The 18,269-nt window shown below is 39.6% G+C and overlaps 1 protein-coding gene across 2 annotated transcripts in view; it reads left to right on the plus strand.

Moving 5' to 3' along the window:
• The first annotated feature begins 4,365 nt into the window (after positions 1–4,365).
• The window catches only part of LOC137137704 (dachshund homolog 2-like), an 89,330-nt gene continuing 75,426 nt past the window's right edge, over positions 4,366–18,269 (plus strand). The window contains exon 1 of one of the 2 annotated variants that reach the window (XM_067524318.1): positions 4,366–5,339. In XM_067524318.1, the coding sequence (XP_067380419.1) occupies positions 4,645–5,339 (695 nt within the window). In that variant the 5' untranslated portion in view covers positions 4,366–4,644. The remainder of the gene's footprint in view (positions 5,340–18,269) is intronic. The other variant, XM_067524319.1, reaches the window with a different exon arrangement.

An 18,269-nucleotide genomic window follows, 5' to 3' on the forward strand; every position in this document is an offset into this window, starting at 1 on the left:
TAGGTTAGTACTTACTGGTCTTCCGTCCACATTTAGCTCTCAGCAACAGTTGTAAGCCAGTCCAACATGTACTCCTGCTTTATCAATGTCTCTTTTTCTCATCCTCGCTTCCTCCATGTAGCCCTCTCGGGTGTCTTTGCCACCTCTGCCATGTTGAGCCATAAGAAGAATACTGAACTTTCTTGGTGAAGTGACATGTCCGACTCATTGTAGTTGTGTGTGACGTGTGACGTGAGATGTTAAGCAGTTCTCTCAAGAGGTCTTCAGGAGTGCACTGGTAACTGAGATGTCATTTGCAGTTTAAGATTAGCTGGGATGATCTGCTGGCCTCTTAAGGAGTCCAAGCACAATTTTCTGTGTTTATGTAATCCAACATTCCATTGAAAAAACTAACAAAAACAAAACAAAACAAAGGTTTAAAATACATTGATCTGCAATTTTAGAAAACTAAATTTAATATTTCTATTTCTTTTTTTTTTATGGACGAACAGTCTTGTGAGTGATCTAGGTGCTTTTGTGATGCTGTCATATCCTCTGTTGGCCTTATATTTTTCATCACATTAATATTTATTTATTGGGAGGAATTTCTGTACATCTTGCAAAAAAAACTAGCAGCATAAATTGTAAATGTGACTTTCTGATCATTCTGTAAAAAAGTGTTTCAATAAAGGACCAACATGGATGTTTTCCAGGTAAAGACAGCCTCAGCAGGTACTAATTACACTTTGGAATATGTTTTGTAAAATGCTGTTGAAACAATAGTTTCATGTGACCTAAATGCTTATTTTGGTCTTCAGTGTTTTGCACTGCTTTCTTGTGTTTTTGTCTTTGTTTATGATCATAATCAGAAACATCAGGAAAAATCTCCCAAATGTTCTGTCAGATGTTCTGTGATTTTAAAGCTGTACAAAATGTAGTGGGAAATTTAAAAGCATTAATGTACATTTAGACCCTAAACTAAACCTATGGAGAGCAAGTTGAAAACTGGTGAAGTCACCCTTTAACTGTGGATTCTGTCTATTAACCTACATTAAAAATGTTATTGTCTATTGTTCACATCAAAAAATTCTAGGTAACTTTTGTCGACCATACATCATTGTCATGTGACACTGTACATCCTCGGGCCACCTTGGGAGTTTCTCTTCACTGATGAATGACATTAGTTCTCCTCCCTGCTGTCACTCCTGGTTCTAAGAATCATTCAGTTGTTGCTTGACTTGACTGAAGATGTTTCATCTGTGATTGGGAAGCCTTCATCACTTCTGACTAACTGGCTTAGAATGACAGTTAAGTCATTGACACCTTTATTGTCACCTGTGACTTGATGTTCCACCCTTGCATTTATGAGTGTCGGTAGTCAAAGTGTGAAACCTACTTGGGAGAGATGGAAGAACTGCATTGTTAATCAGGGATAGTTTGTTGCTTAGGCCAAATCCTCTGTCAACTGAGTGCAGTTCCAGTTTGAGGTAAATTGTCTCTTTTACTCCTCTTATTGGTTTGCTCTGTCTAGAATGTCGACATCACTGTCTTCAAAGGAGTAGCCCTTTCAGTACTGCAGTCTTGTCTTGAGGAGCTGGATCTCCTGTGTTGTGGCATGAGCGTGTGCTCTGTGCTTTCCTAGCTGCAGACCATATTCACACAGCAGCATGTCTTGCTGCCTGTCAAAAACCTTAGCCTGTGGTGATGCTTTTCAGAATCTTGACTGAAAGTCCAAACCCAACCTCCGAATCAGCAGCAGTAAGGCTGGGGGATGCTCACAAGGTGGGACATCAAATTCACACTCTCTATACTGGAACACATTGTTGACACAGTTAATTTATTGTCACAAAAAATAAAGAAAAGCTGCAAATCCTCAAAGGCAACTTTTGGTATTTTCCCTTAAAAATCAGTCTAACAATGAATTATCAAGATATTTACAGTGTGTTCTGTTTACTGACTAGTTGTTGTGTGATGCTAAGTCAAACCATGTTGAATGATTTGTCTTATTGAATGTGTTGCAGCTCCACAGAAAATAATCGGTACTGACACCTAAATATGACAAGTGGCATGAGAAATAACCCCCATAACAGCAAAATGGCCTTTAGTGTCAAACATTGGACTCTTCCTCTCTCATGGGATGAACAACATTTTGCAGACATGTTTTTCCACTTTTGTCCTCTGTCCCTCTCTCTTGCCACCTCATCCTTCCCCCTGTCCTTTCACTTTTCTTCCTCTCCTCACATGTCCCTCCCAACCTCATCTTTCTATCCCCTTCCTCCCTCGCAGACTTTGCTCCTCTTCCTCCCCTCGTCACTCTCTTCATCCTAAAGTCCAACTCCAAGTTCATACCGGTCATTATAACCCCACTGAGAGATATTCACCTCCACTAAGAGCTCATATCTCTCTGTCTCCCTCTTTGTCTTTCTTTCTGAGTCCAGCTTCAGTTTGATCATTATTAGTCCTGAGAGACAAATTATTGCCCATGTGTCTCTTTGTCTCTTTACCTCTCTATTCTTTTAACCTCTTTTTTCTTACCTTTTAATGTTTTCCTCACTGCCCCACCTTGTCTTCTTGACCCCGTCTTCCTTCCTCACCACCTGAGTTTTTGAACTTTTTCCTCAATTCTTATTTCAGACTGACAGATGTTACGGACAGTCCACCAACTGTTCCAGACACTTATACTAGACGTTTGTTTCATACGTTTTTCACATTTTTCAGTCAAATACAACAAACCAACGAAATGATGATGCTGTTCGCTGGACGTACCTGATGTTTCTCTTGTTGCTCTTTTTCTCTGAATCTTTACTGTGAACAATGGGTTTGTGGAAAAACGTGAAGAAATTATTTTTTTTGTTGTTGTACCTTGTTTTTTTTTGTTGTTGTACCTTGTACCAGTTTCACAATTAAATCAGAAGTAGTCCAGTTTTATCAACCTGATATACTGACCTCGCCCACTAGCGAGCCTAGTGGAGGCCCCAGGCAAAGAAGCCGATCAAGGTCCAGCAAACCAAAAGTGTCCAGCTGTCATACAACAGTTAGAACTGTCCACATGACAGAGTTAGCATCTCAAAGTCCTTTATGAGAGGGCTTAAAAATGTCCTAAAATTTTCAGAAACTTCAGTTATTTGGCGGATTTTCTGACTTCAGTTGAAGGTTATGGCCCAATTTATCATGTCAACACTACAGGCTGTAGATATGCAAACATTTCTGACCCTTGATGCACAGGACATTCATGTCAATACTTTTTTTCCTTTGTCATTATAACCAATCATTAGCATGGTTTCATTTTAATTTTCAAATTTCTTCTAATTATTATTTCAGTGGTTTTCACATTCAGTATACAATAATGACACTGGTGTCAAATATTTTCATGTCTGTAGCAAATTAAATCTTGATTTCCTTTGTCTCTGTCTTGTCCTTTCTTGCACTCAGTGTGTGTCTGTTTCTGCTTTCGCTTTCATTCAGTCAGGGTTTCTTAGCGTAATGAGATTACATGGGATTATAAAACCCTGTCTGTCTGTAATCCACACCACTCAATCCCATTTCACTGCTTAAACACACACACACACTATAATTAATTCTCTCTTGCGCTACCCGGTGATCTTGTTTCGTATTCTTTTTTAGTCTTTTTTCTTTTAATCTTTGTCTTGTCCATTTGTAATAGAACTGATCACCAACTTTAATTCTTCTTTTCCACCTTTGTTTCTTGACTACTGACGATACACTTGCATTTCTTTCCCTTTCAGAGTGGTTTGTCTTTTTTCCATCCATCGACTCATCTTTCTAATCTTCCTTCCTTTGCTTTTTTAAATTACCCCGCTTCCGTCCTCTCTTTCTTTTTCCTTTCTTAACTCCTCCCTCCCTCCTTTCAACCACTCCCCCACCTGCAGGCTGATGCTGCTCACTTGTTCACAGAGCAGCGGTCAGTGTGTGGTCTGATTGGTGTCTCGCCGCCAGAGCTCGCATGTGAGCCACAGCTAGACACACAAATGTACAGGGGCACACGCACGCGCTCAGAGATTAGGGATTGTGAAGCTCGAGTAAGAAAAAAATAAAGGAAAATAAAAACTTCCCGTTAGCGAATGAAATAGCTCGTGAGAAAGTTTATGAAACTGCAAAACGACAGATCTGACCGATAGCCTCCACACACACGCGCGCGCACACACACGCGTATACACACACACACACACACACACAAACACACACACTCACACACACACACACACACACACACACACACACACATCAATTAAGTCCTCCCCCTCTTTCCTCGCCAATCACGTCCTCAGTCCCACCAGGAGTTTTTCGTGATTGGCTCAACAAGTCGTCAGTCATGTATGAAGGAGGCGGGGACAGGACGAGGGCTGACCTGGAGTCTGATCCATTCGCTTTTACGCACAGATCGGACAGTCCGTTTCTACGCACGGATAACAAGACAAGAGAGCTTCGTCTGGATGGAAAGAGAAGCGAGAAGAGGAAAACTGAGAAAAGAGAAGAAGAGGGAAAAGTGAGAGGAAGACGAACAGAAAGACCTGAAACTCACAAGTGTTTTCCGAACTGGAAAGACAGAGTAGAAAGTGTGTGTGAGTGTGAAGTCGAGCGACAGAAGGAGAGGGTGTGTGTCCACCTTCACCACTCTCCACTTCTTATACCACCATCACCTCCATGTCGCTTCCCGGCTCTCCTCCGCTCCTCTCGCCAGGCTCCGGTGCCCCAACTCCGGCCGCGCTCTACCGCTCGGGTCCGGACGCGCTTCACACCTCCGTCGCCTCCACTGGCACCTCCAGCCCGGCGCACACTAACTCCAACTCACACTCTCACTCCCACTCCCACTCCCACTCCCACTCCCTGTCCCCCTCTCCGCGGCTTACCAACAGCATGCTCAGCGCTTTCCTGCCCGGACCAGGGGGCGCACTGTCCGGCATGGGCAACGGCGGCGCCGCCTCGCTCGTGTCCGGAGCTACTGCCGCTCTGGGTCCCCTCGGTGGGCTCGGCTCGCTCACCACTGCAGGTCTGACCCCCGGCTCCCCAGGTCTGGCGCAGACTTCGTCCAACCCGGGTTTGTGCAGCGAATGCAAGCTGGTGGAGGTGCACGGCGTGAAGGTGGCCAGCTTCTGCGTGGACGGCCAAGAGCTCATCTGCCTCCCGCAGGTGTTCGACCTCTTCCTGAAGCACCTGGTGGGCGGGCTGCACACCGTCTACACCAAGCTGAAGCGTCTGGACATCACGCCGGTGGTTTGCACCGTGGAGCAGGTGCGCGTCCTGCGGGGGCTCGGCGCCATCCAACCCGGCGTGAACCGCTGCAAGCTCATTTCCAGAAAGGACTTCGAGACGCTATACCAGGACTGCACCAGCGCCAGGTCGGTGAATAGTTTCAATCACTTTCAGTCTTTTTAAGAACTAATTCTCCAACTCTCTGCAGTCCATAAACTGGACGCTGTGGAGTAAATCTGCGTCCCAGTCATTTTCTCAACAACTTCATGGTGTGTTTGTAGCGGGAAAAAACTTTACAAACCTCTAACTTTTACTTAACTTTCTTTTTCAGCAAATATGTTGGCTGTTACTAAGGTTTTGGTTTATTTTAAACTCTTCTTTCAATATCCATCCATCACCCCAGTGTTAGTGATGTCATATCTTCTTTAATATCACTAAAGGCAGTTGACTGTGATGGTGAAGAAGTAATTTATACTCAGAGTGCTATAATAATTCTTCTTACTGTAATCTAAACACTTCCGGTTAAATGTCAAATATTTTTAATATTTGTGCGTGAGCAGAACTATAATATTCCTTTGCAGTGACCAAATGATCATTAATGACCTTATGGCTTGTTAACAACGCTGTAAACCTGTGAATATCTCCTGGGACCCTCATTCTATGCAACAAAAATGTAGTATATATAAATATTGCTTTAATGGCTCTCAACAAAATGACCGTTTGTAAGAGAGATAAACACCCATGCAAACATTTATTGCACACTCATTAACTTTTTTGTTTAATGGTTATATTCCTGATAATGACTTCCTGTTATGTTATCAGCACTGCTCCTCCTTTCACTTGTGTGTCAAAACTGATGCTTTTTCTCTATCGATTTCTAAGAAGAAAATGAGTGTGTGTGTCAAATTGAAGTCTTGGTGAACTGAAAGCACACTTGCAGCACACAACCTGCAGATTTGTGTTGTTATTGAAAAGCTTCTCATACTCATAAGCCAAAAATGTCTGAGCTGGTTTGTGTGAGAGTTTGCTCATTTTAGCATTAACATTGAGCGTGTGTGATGGGAAAATGCAGCATTAATGCATATATTTGTAAACAGACACTGTACAGTGTGTGTATTCACCTACTGTATGGCTACTTGTCATCTGCTTGTTCACACTGTTTCCTTTTTACTGGCTGCTTAGACCTTTCAAATTAAAACTCCGAAGTGTTTACTCTTGTACCTTTTACCCATAGTGTGTGGTTTTAAAGTAAGCCGTACTTTTAGATAAAAACATTTAAAGGTTTAATTCTGATTTTATGAATACGTTTGCACTAAAATTACAGTAGTGCAGGTAAAGCTGGCAGTGACCCAAAACCTGTCCATTTCCTAAAAAAGCTCTGGGGGAAAAAAAAACTTTTAATTTGCACTGAAATGTTTCTAATTTCCTAAATGTTCCAGCTAACTTTTTAATTTCCTGCATGTGAAAAAGCTTAGCCTCAAAGACCCAGTTGAGTAACGGTGTAGGTGATTTGTTAAACATGTTTCCCACCTCTGTAATAAAAGTATTTAGTTTCTTTGAATGATCTGAAAGTACAGATAACGAACCTTTGTGTAACAGTTAGAGTTAGTATGGTTGAAGTATATTTCAGTTAGATGCACAAAATCAAAAAGAAACATGTGGCATAAATCATAACACGTTTGAGTAAGCTTTGATGTCGGATAAGATGGAATTGGATTATTTTATTCAATTTTTGCATAAAATTCGGGTATTTCTGTCATTAAGTTGATTTCATTGGGAGTTTCCAGACAGAAGAATGAAAAGAGACAATGATGCAATTTTTCTCACTTTTTCTTTCTCTTAAAATTCTTTAGTTTTGCTTATTGATGTTTTCCTCCTCCTTCCTGTTTAAAGTACAATTGACCAAATTTGATACCTTGAGTCAAATCTGAAAACATATGATTCACATATTTTAAGATTCAGTGTAACTTATACTTTCTGGAAATATTATTATTTACAAGCATTGTTAGTAAGAATTAATACAATAATCAAAATTTCCAGTGAAAACACTGCAAACAGGAACTGCTGATAGCTAATTCAGCATTCGTTTAATGGTGCAAAATAGTTGATGGAGTGGGAATAGTTGTCTATTTGTGTCTGTACGACACGTCCACTTTAAACAAATTCACTCAGTTTAACACAGTAGTTGCTGCGTCTCCCTGAGAAACATTAACAAAACTAGACAGGAGGAACATGTTTAGCTTCATTCAAGTGCTCTGAATTATTTCTGGAAACTGCTTTTTAAAAAGTCCTGGAGTTTTCCCATCAGAACTGCAGTGGGAACACTGGATGTCAACTCAAGCTTTTGCCGTGGTTATTTTTGTGTTGCTGAAAGATGAAAAGTGTTGGAAAAACAGTTTTAGGAGGAGGTTGTTCTGTATCAGCTAATTATTAACAGTGTATTGTGTTGCTGTGGAGTCACTGGATAGTTGGGGACTGACCTCTGGTTTTAGCTGACCACACACACACACACACACACACACACACACACACACACACACACACACACACACACACACACACACACACACACACACTAACTAGTCTATCGTTCATTAAGCATGAAATGTTTGCTCCTCTCCCTGTTTTTTCGAAAAGCAGGATCCTTCCTTTCACTCTCTTTCTCTTCTTTTGGATTCTTCTCTCGTTTTCACATGTATCACTCATTCTTTCCTTCTTCTTCCACCTCACCCCCAATCTGCCTCTTCCCCTATACACACTCACACACACACACACACACACACACACACACACACACACACACACACACACACACACACACAGTCCATAGTGTATTTCGGTCTCTTCTTCTTTATCCACATCTTTCACCTCTCCTCTGTCTCTCCATCTCGATCACCCTGTCTTCTTTCTCTCTCTCTTTCACTCACTCTCTCACACACAAACACACACAGCGGTACATGTCAGGGGTAATAATGGATCATGTGAATGCGCATGGAACAACACGGCTGGAGAGCTATTGTTGTTGAACGCTCAGTGAACAAACACTCGTCTCTCTCCAATCATATTGACATTCCTCTAATGCCTCTCTCTCTTTATCTCTCTGTTTCTCTCTCTTCACCCCCCCCTCTCTTTCTCTTTTAACATTGTTCTCTGGCAAAAAAAGTAAAAATTAAATGCTCAATAAAAGGACTCCCACTGGGCTTTTACATACTTTATCTTCATGGTAACTGAGTTTTTGTTACTGTGTGTTATGGACCACTTGCATTTACCTGCTCTTCTAGTGTTGATTTTAGTTAATGTTACAGTATAACTCAACTTAAAGTTCAATTAAAAGTGCTCTTTATGTGCAGTGAAAAAAAATATTTTATTGATTTTATTGAAAACTGAGCAAAGTTGAATCTAATTCCAACACATCCTGCTAAATATGTTAAATTAAAGCTTAAAGGAAAAACGTCCTGATTTCACTGGACACCTGTCCTTCAAAGTTAAAAAAGTTCAAAGTTATTCTTCACTTTTGCATAAAACAAAAAAAGTTCATTAATATTTTTTACATTTGGATTTCTTAATGTAGACCATGTAGACCTAAACAATAACCTGTAGAATTGAAAAATTAAAAAGAAATAAAATGAAAATCTGCATTATATTACTTTTGCATAAATGTGATTGTGATTAAATTAAAAGTGTTTATCTCCACACAGATTAAAGCAGTGTGTCCTGCAGATGATTATTATCAAACTGTTGAGCTGTTTAGGTCTAAGCACAAGAGACACGAGTGTATTAGGTTTAGATTCAGTTTAGCGTAAGAGGCCGGGGGGGGAAGAGAGATGATAGTGAGTGACAGGAGGGAGGGCTGCTGATGTTGGAGTGTTATTCTGGGCTCTCCTTATCACGACAGGCTGTTAGAGCCCACACACACTCTGAGACACACACACACACTTCAGCACATCAGTGATGCACACACGTACCAATGATGGAGGTCGTATTGTCTGCAACACAGGGAGAGCAAAGTCGTTTTGGTTTGTTGAAGCACTGCAGCCACACACACACACACACACACACACACACACACACACACACACACACACACATACACACACACACATGCAGAATAATGTCCACAGACACTCAGCATGGACTCCTTTCATCAGTTTGGTGGTTTTCATTCTTTTACATGGAGCATTAAGTTCTTTTAATGGAGCACAGTGGTTTGTAAAAAAAATACACACACATACATTCAAATACAGTCCGTAGTTTTGCCTCCTGGCTGAGGTATGTCTTTGTGTGTGTGTGTGTGTGTGTGTGTGCATGTATGTGTGTCTAGCAAGCACAAACAGAGCTATCAGTTGTCACACTGGCTCAGGTTACATCTGTGTGTAAGTCTGTGGTAGTGTTCATAAATGCCTCTATGTGCTGGTTTCTGTGTTGTGTCCGTGTTTTGTGTGTGTGTGTGTGTTTGTGTGTACAGTATGTGTATTATGCAGATGCTTATGCGTATTGTTTCTGTCAGTGTGCTGTTGTGGTTTTGATGTGCATATGTGTGTGTGTGTGTGTGTGTGTGTGTGTGTGTGTGTGTGTATGTGCCTGGTTTCAGCTTCGCTTTGTGCTGTTGGTTAATTGATAAAGGTTAAAGTGTTGGCTGGCGGGGAGCTGAGGTCACCTCGCTGCACTATGGTGGTGTGTGTTAACAGCCACACAGTGACCTATCACACGCCATCAAAACACTGATCAGATTGGATCCTGATAAGTTTTTAGCGTAAAACACAAAGGCAGAATTTATAAAGTAGAAGTTTATAAAAATAAGCAGTTCTTCATCAGCAGACCACAGCAGTGCCTCTATTGCAGTACTTTACAGTTTGTTGAGGTTTTTAAAGTGAATTTGTACATGAACATGAGTATTTTTTAAAACTGGGCTCCAAACGCTGAGAGCGACCCTCATTTCTTGAAGTGAGTCAGCTGCATATGTAAGTGAGCTCCAATTTTTCTTTGCTAGCTTTTCACAATGTTTTTGCTCTGAAACGTTTTATTCTCATGAGATAAAAAGAGGCCGTATAGAGGAGATAACACATGATAGTTGTTTGCAGTGTACAATATAGAAAATGACTGGCTGTCAAAGATCACGGTCACCTTGACCTTTGACCTTTGACTACCAAAATCTAATCAGTTCATTTGTGAGTTCAAGTGGACCTTTGTGCCAAATTTATACAAATTACCTCAGTGTTCCCGAGAGTTTATCTTCACATGAATGTGATGGGCACTAAGCTGGTTTGAGTGTATGAGTGTAAAATTAAATTAATTTTTCAAGTTAAACTTTCGAAAATTAATTTCATATATCAATAAATTAAGTTAATCAATTTTGAATTCTGGAGTTCATAACATGGCTCTCTGGAACATTAATATGTGTCAAATTAAGAAGACACAGATTTAGTAATAATTTAGGTAAATATAAGAATTGGATCAGACTCTGCTGTGACAGACCCATAATGTTAGACTTAGATTATGAGCAGTAATTGATATCAATTATACAATTTGAAGGCTGAACTGAATATTTGTGAAGCTGGAAATGTATCAGGATTCTAACTGGAATATTGAAGCCTTTACAAACATGAAGAATTTGATCAGCACCAAAACTTGCCCCAAATCCTGAAATAGCCAATTAAAGCAATGGAAACCAAGTTTTTCTGCTGCTTAGATCAGCTGGAGTACAGTGAACACGTCTGATGTAAAGTGAGTAGGTGCCTCACATCCTGTGCACCCTTTAATTTTTATGACATTTTCTATCCAACAACTGTGTGTGTGTGTGAGTGTGTGTTCGTCTCAGGGGCACAGGAGATGGTTTCATGCTTCGCTTACCAATGTAGCAAGTAGCCAGGTGGAGAGACAGAGGAAAGATGCTCTCTCTCCCTCTCTCACTGTTTTCTGGATAAAAAACAGAGTAAAGGATCAGAGAGAGAGAAAGAGAGAGAGAGGTGAAGATCAAACAAGAAATATGACCCCCTGTCACCACGGAAAAGAACTGATCCTCTCCCCCTGCGTGCACGTGTGTGTGTGTGTGTGTGGGTGGGTGTGGACTGAACAAAACAGCAAGAGGGGAGAGGCAGGTTGTGAGTGTGTGTTGGGAAATAGATAATGTTTCATAAAGACTGTTTCAGTGTCCAACTATTGAGAGAGAGAGAGAGTCTCCAAACGGAGGGGGGGAGAGAGCTTTACAATGGCAGCGGGAGAGAACAAGGAAGTTTGATTTCAAAGAAGAATAAATCCACACTAAACCAGCGAAGCCTTAAAACCTAAGAAAACAATAAGAGGCCACATTAGTGTTTTCAGGTATTTTTTTTTTACCACCTCCATCAACACCTCCATCAACACTGTACACAGCACATAACTAGTGGGACAATGGTTTAACTTCTTTTTTTCTCCTCCAGCTTTTATCTGAAAACAGCCAACATGTGGTGAGCAGTGGAACGGTCTGTTTAGTCTCAGCCAGTTAAACACTCATTCAGTCCCATTGAAGTCTCTCTTCTCAACTAAACTGTGCTTTAATACAGCCAAAATTTTTTTGTTTGTGTTGTTTGGCAACTGATTGAGCATCAAATGATGTTTTAATTGCACCCTGTAAATGTCTTTTGGTTAACTAGCATAACAGTAGTGCAGTTCCTCTGAGACATCGACTGAATCTGGTTTTATGATCTTGAGGTCCTGTAAAAAAATTACAAAATTATGTCAACTGTGATCAGCTACTGTATAGTCATTATATATGACTGACTACAGATGGGGGGGAAATTGGATCATTTCCTCTGTATTGTTCCTGCGAATTAACTGGCTTTGAAGGAAAACTTTATCATTTTCTAAATTATTCGAACTGTTGAAAATCACCAGACACTACAGACACTAAAACAACAATGAATCTTAGTTGTTAGTTTTCATTCTGAAGCCTGGATCGCCTTGTTCTTTTTGTGCTCGTCCAAAAAAAAAAAAAAAAACTTTATCCATTCCATAAGTCGTGTCACTTTAGACAGTATTTATTAAGATCACCTTTTTACTTTTTCATTATTTTTTTGAATGAAAAAACATTTCACTCAGTGTAGCATTGTATGTCTAGCTGGTGGGTTTTTAATAGTTTTTGGACAACAGTGTACAGAGGGTCTATGGCACAGATGACCACACAAATACAGGCTGCAGGTTAACAAGCGATAAAACATAAGTAGAGTTTTTAGTGATGGTTTACGTGTCTGTTTGGGGATTACGGTTACATTCAATACATTTTACATAGAAAATGACACAAATGATCCTTAAAGACCTTGTAGGACCACTTCGTGGTAGCAGAACGAGCTGAAAACTCATCACTGAATTATCATTTAATTTTGTTTTTTATTCTGGAAGGCAGGTAGCAAATTTACAAATTCAGTGAACATAGAGCAAAATTAACTTTCATTTGGTGTTTCTGCCCATCTGGCAATCATAAGTCCAATACTCACTGTCTTGCTGGCTCTGGTTTTGGCCTCCACCTGAGGAAAATATGCAGCTAATATTATCTATCACTGTTTGGTGCTGAGCAGGTTTTGTCCATTGAGTCTGTTTGCTAAAAAGAGCTACCAGTTTGAAATGGGGTTAAACTGAATGAAGTCTGGTCTGATAAAACACTGAGCTGAAAGACAATAAAATGTATCCATAAGCTGCAGGAAACTATTCACAGTACAGTTTTACAGTACATCACATCTGTTGTCATTTTTTATGTTCTTAGTAGACGTGGTCTTTGTTTAAAACAAAATGTTTTAGTGATAAGTCAGAAATTCTTAGTTGTTATGTTGGAATATGTGGACTGATATAACTTCAACATTATTAAAACATTCTAGTGATGGCAACAGTTTCCTCTTACAAGTAACTGGTTTATGTCATTGTTTTTGAAGGCTCAGTTTTCTGTGTTGATACCAAACACAATAATGTTGATTTTAAGCTTTTGAAACAGTTGAGTCTTACAGGGAGTAAAAAAAATGGGCTTAAACAGAGAGAAAGATTCAGTTTTAGATGCAGCTGAAGAGAGATAGACGGATGGTGTTGGGAGAGAGGAGGGAGGGAGAGAGAAGGGGGTAGGGGTGGGGGGGTGTTGTCTGCAACAAGATTATTTGATGCTTGCGAACACACACACACACACACACACACACAGACTCACACACACAGTCTCTTAGGTGCACTTAGCAGATTGGTTTAGAAATCACATTAGGGAGTGTCACAACAGCTTTTCCACTCGTTCACCAGGTAATCTCTCCATCACTTCTCCTCCCTCTTTCAGCCCTCTTTCATCTTTTCTTTTCTCCTTCACCAATTTTCCCTCCTTTGACTTCTGTTTAATTTCTCCTTCTGCTCTTCCTCTTTTCTCCATCCTGCTCTTCCCATTTTTAACCTTCTTTTGTTTTTTCTCCTCCACACATTTTCTTTCACTTGTTAATTTTTGTAAATGTTCCTCGCTTCATCTTCCGCACTCAATTGTTTTAAACTTCTCTCATCTTCAATCTTTTCTGGTCCATCTGTTCATCATAATTTGCCACTTTGCCACTTTATTCATCCCCCATCTCACTCCTGTCATGTCTTCGTATTCCATCTCTTCTCCTCCACAACAGTTCCTTTTTTCCCCCTTCCCTCTTTACTCATTGTCTTCTTATCTTTAATCTCCTTTTTTAACAACCTTCCTTCCACTTTTCCTACTGGTTTTGCTTAGTTCTTCTCTTGTATCCTTTATCCTCTCCTCATCTTCTCCCATTTTCACTTCTTCTTTCTTTATCATCTCATCTTTTCTCCCCATCATGTGACCTCTCTCTTTTTTATATCTCCTCTCCTTTCCTGGCCTCTTCTTCATCCTGTTCTTTTTTTCCTCTCCCCTTCCTTCTCAACCTCTACTTTCACACTTTCCCTCCTTCTCTTCATCTCTTCATTCTCTTCTCTTTTCTACTTTTAATCCAGCTCTATTTTTTTCTTCTTTCCCCTTTCTTCCTCCTTCTTCTTCAACTGTTCCTTTCTTTGCTCCTCTTCTATCTTTGGGGGCAACCAGTCAAACCTCTCCTGTTTATTTCCTCTCTTTATTCTACAAACTTTTCTATCATTCATTGCTCTGTCTCTACTTCTTCTCCACCTCCTTCTCCTTCTTTCTTTCTTCTCTTTCCTCTCATCCATTACTTTCCTTTTCAGTCGTCCTGCCATTTTCCCCTCTCTTCTCCTCTCTTCTTTCTCCCTCTCTTCTTCCTCCACCTGGTTTTATCTCTATATTTATTGTGACAGCTTGTCGTGTGTGTGTGTGTGTGTGTGTGTGTGTGTGTGTGTGTGTGTGTGTGTGTGTGTGTTTTAGGAAGAAAAGGGAAAAAAAGAGAATCGAGCGACAGATTTACAGTTTAGAGCGAGCGGCATCCACAAACTGCAATATCAAAGACACACAGAGAGAGAGAAGACAAGGAGGAGGTCAGAGGCGAAAGGAGATGAAAGGAGGACAGTGAGGAGGAGCTGAGAGGGGGTAAAGAGAGGGCAGTGGGGAGATGACGCGTGTGTGTGTGTGTGCTTTCCTACAGACAACATGTTATTAATAAAAACAGGGAAAAAAATTTAATTATCATCCATTTTTAAAATGCTACGACATACAGATGAGAGAGAGGGACAGTGTGTTATTACAAAATAATTATAGCTGAAATCAATTAAAAACATGACAAGAGCATAGATGCATATACAGTGTGTGTGTGTATGTATGTGTGTCTCGCCCACCAGTGTCCTCGTCATACAGAAACTTACCAGACAGCGTGTTATTAACAAAAACTTTAACTTTGTGTAATTTGTAATTAGCAGTGTGAAAACATGTCAGCAGCATGTATGTGTGTGTGTATGTGTTAAAATCTTAAAACTCTTTCTTGTTATTATTGCACATATTCCCTTTTCTCATTTTTTATGCATATGTGTGGCTTTGTGTGTGTGTGTGTGTGTGTGTGTGTGTGTGTGCGCTCCCATCACTGCCACCCTGCGCGTCAACAATCCTTTCCAGACAGCGTGTTATTAATGAAAACGTATAATAATCCATTTAAAAACATGTCATCATGATTAGAATAATAACAGTGGTTAAACTGACTGAGACGTTCATGGACTACGAAGTTCTCATCATTCCACCGGCGTGGGAGTGTGTGTGTGTGTGTGTGTGTGTGTGTGTGTGTGTGTGCGTGTGTGTGTGTGTTTGTGTGTGCGTGTGTGTGTGAAAACAAACACGTTAGCTCTTCAGTCAAGCGCCAACTTCCCAAACTCCTGTTATTTCTTCTATTGTTGACATATAAAGAGATTTTGGACAATATGAAAATTAAGTTATAACAAATGATGTTCATAGAAATATGACAAGTTTGTCACTAAAATATATATTTTTTTTACTTCAGGTAACAAGTGTTTAATTGAATTTCTGCTATATTTAAAATCCATAGTCAGGAGTGAAAGGTTTAAGACGGTGTATAAACTGCAGAAACACAAGGTTATATATGTTTGGAATATCAATCCATCCATTATGCAAACTGCTTATCCTGTTAAGGGTTGCAGTGATGCTGGAGGTGATCCCAGCTGTCAACTGGGCTAGAAACTGGGTACATCCTGGACAGGTTCCCAGTCCATAACGGAGACCGCCAACTTTTCACGCTCACTTTTAAAGCTACAGTTTTTAGAGTCACCTTAAGTACGATAACTGCATATCTTTAGACTGTGGGAGGAAACCAAAGTACCCAGATGAAACCCACACAGGCACAGAGAAAACATGCCGACTCCACCCACAGCTGGCTAACAGGTTAAAAGCCATGACCTTCCAGCTGTGAGGCAAAGGCAGGAGTCCTAACCAGTCCACCACCACGTCACCCTTGTCTTGAACACAAGTGCATTGTTGGAGGAAGTACTCAGATTGTTCATTTAAGTAAAAGTAAAAAATGACTTTAGCAGAAATACCTTAAACTGCATTTAAGTAAATGTTTGTAGTTACTTTCCACTACTATATAGATGGTAAGGAAAGTCGGAAATAGTACAATAACTGTAAAGAAACAATAATTTATTGATGATTACTGTTCACTTGTTTCTCAGGGTTGGTCCTTGTGTATGTAGCAAGTCAAGACAACATTCCCACGAACCCAAGGTGTCCTGCTCCCTTTTTTCTCCAGAGGTGAAGGTCTTTATGTTCCGAGGTTTATATGTTTCAGTACCATGTCACTGCATTATTCATCTGCTGAAAATCTGTTTTAGTTTAGCACCTACTACTAACTCTACTAAATGTTACCCCAGAAGCTTAATGTGGACACCAAGGACCAAGTTTTTAGACATGCATCTTGAAAAAAGACAAGTGACCTAGAAAACTTGCAAACACATGCATTTTAGCAAGAATAGGATTTGTATTCGTTAAATAAAATTGTTAACCACTAAAGATGTCAGTTGTAGCTTTTAGTTTGCAGTAGGGAGATTTCCTAATGTGAATATCTGACAATACTGATGCAGCTATGAGATTGTCATTTAGTAGCAGCATGGTACATTTGTGTGTAAATGTGTTTGTATGTTAACTTGTGTATAGGCGATAGTCTACTACATGCTGTGTGTGTGTGCAGACAGACATACTGTCGTTTTGATAGCTTGTCATTGAGGCGATCCGGTCCACTGTAATTTTCTTCTCAAATGAAACAATGCAACAATACATGCTTCACTGTCAAAAAAAACCCCTGTGTGTGTGGTGGGTGTGTGTGTGTGGTGGGTGTCCATGCTTGCGTCAGTGCAAACTGTTGAAGTTGTTCTTCATTTGCACATGTTCTTCTCATTTGCTTCACCTTTTCTGTTTCTATTTGCTCTTTGTTCTTTGCATGGGGCCCTCCTTCTTTCTTGTTTCTATTTTTCTCTCTTTACACGTGTTTTTTTTCCTTCTACGTTTGACACATTGGTGTCACCAATAAATCATTGCACACCACCTTTTAAAGGGGCGAGAGACAGGTAGAGGAAAGAAAGAGGTGTGAATGGATGGAAAGAGTATTGTTAAACATCTCATCAAAACCACAAGACTTATGTGACAAAGACAGAATGATGAATCATTCTGTGTTTTTTGTATCTCATTCCAAAGTTTTTTTTTATTTTGTAATTTTTTTGTCCATTGTCTGATCTGTTTCTATTTCGGATTTATGTGTTTAAAATTTGAAACTAACTATAAAAAGTTCCTTATTAACATACAGGTAATCCTTGGATTCCGGAAAATGAAAACAAAATGTAAATAGATAAAATTAATGAAAAAATATGACTCATGTTAGTACATTTTTACACCATGTATATGAACTTCTCCCACTTTTCTGTCCATAATTTATCGTCACATGATGCAAAATACAGACAAAATACAAACAAAACATGCACAAATATATGACCTGAAAGGTCACAGCATGTCCTTTGACTTAGAGTCTACATACACATAAAAAAACATGTGAATAGCCTGCAGGATTATAATAAAGTAAAATTAAGCTGCAACTAGCAGTAAAATTACATCCTGCAGACTGAGATAAAAGCACAGTCAGACCAATAAAACCACATACTGTAACATAAAAGCACAGTGCTATGTAGAGCAGTTCCACACAAAGAGCAACATACTGTTCATTCATTAACTGAGGTTTAGTGATGATGGCTAATGTCTGTTTTTAGAAATATGCGCTTGTAAGCCTAATTTTCAGTCCAGTTTTAAAGCTTGAATTCCTTCACAAAGGCAGTTGTTCATGTCTAGCCAGAAACCGTGACATATTCCAAAGTGCAATAAGTCAGGAATGTATTCACTTAAATTAACTGCATTTCATTCAGATACATCAAATTTGAAATACAATTCTGAAAGGTTTAAATTACATTCATTTATTTAAATGTACTTTCTTAAAAGTTTAATTAAATTTCAAAATCTAGCCTTTATTGTGTTAATTGGTAGCAGGTAAGCTAACGTAATCTATTTATTTTTTTAAATTTGTTTGGTCTATTTTTATTTAATGAAAATCATTATTTATTTGTATTTCGGGGTCTAAAATGGGTATTATAAAGTTCAGATATTGAAAACCAAACAAAACCTG

The sequence above is a fragment of the Channa argus genome, chromosome 12 (assembly GCF_033026475.1).
Source record: "Channa argus isolate prfri chromosome 12, Channa argus male v1.0, whole genome shotgun sequence".
Classification (NCBI taxonomy): Eukaryota; Metazoa; Chordata; class Actinopteri; order Anabantiformes; family Channidae; genus Channa; species Channa argus.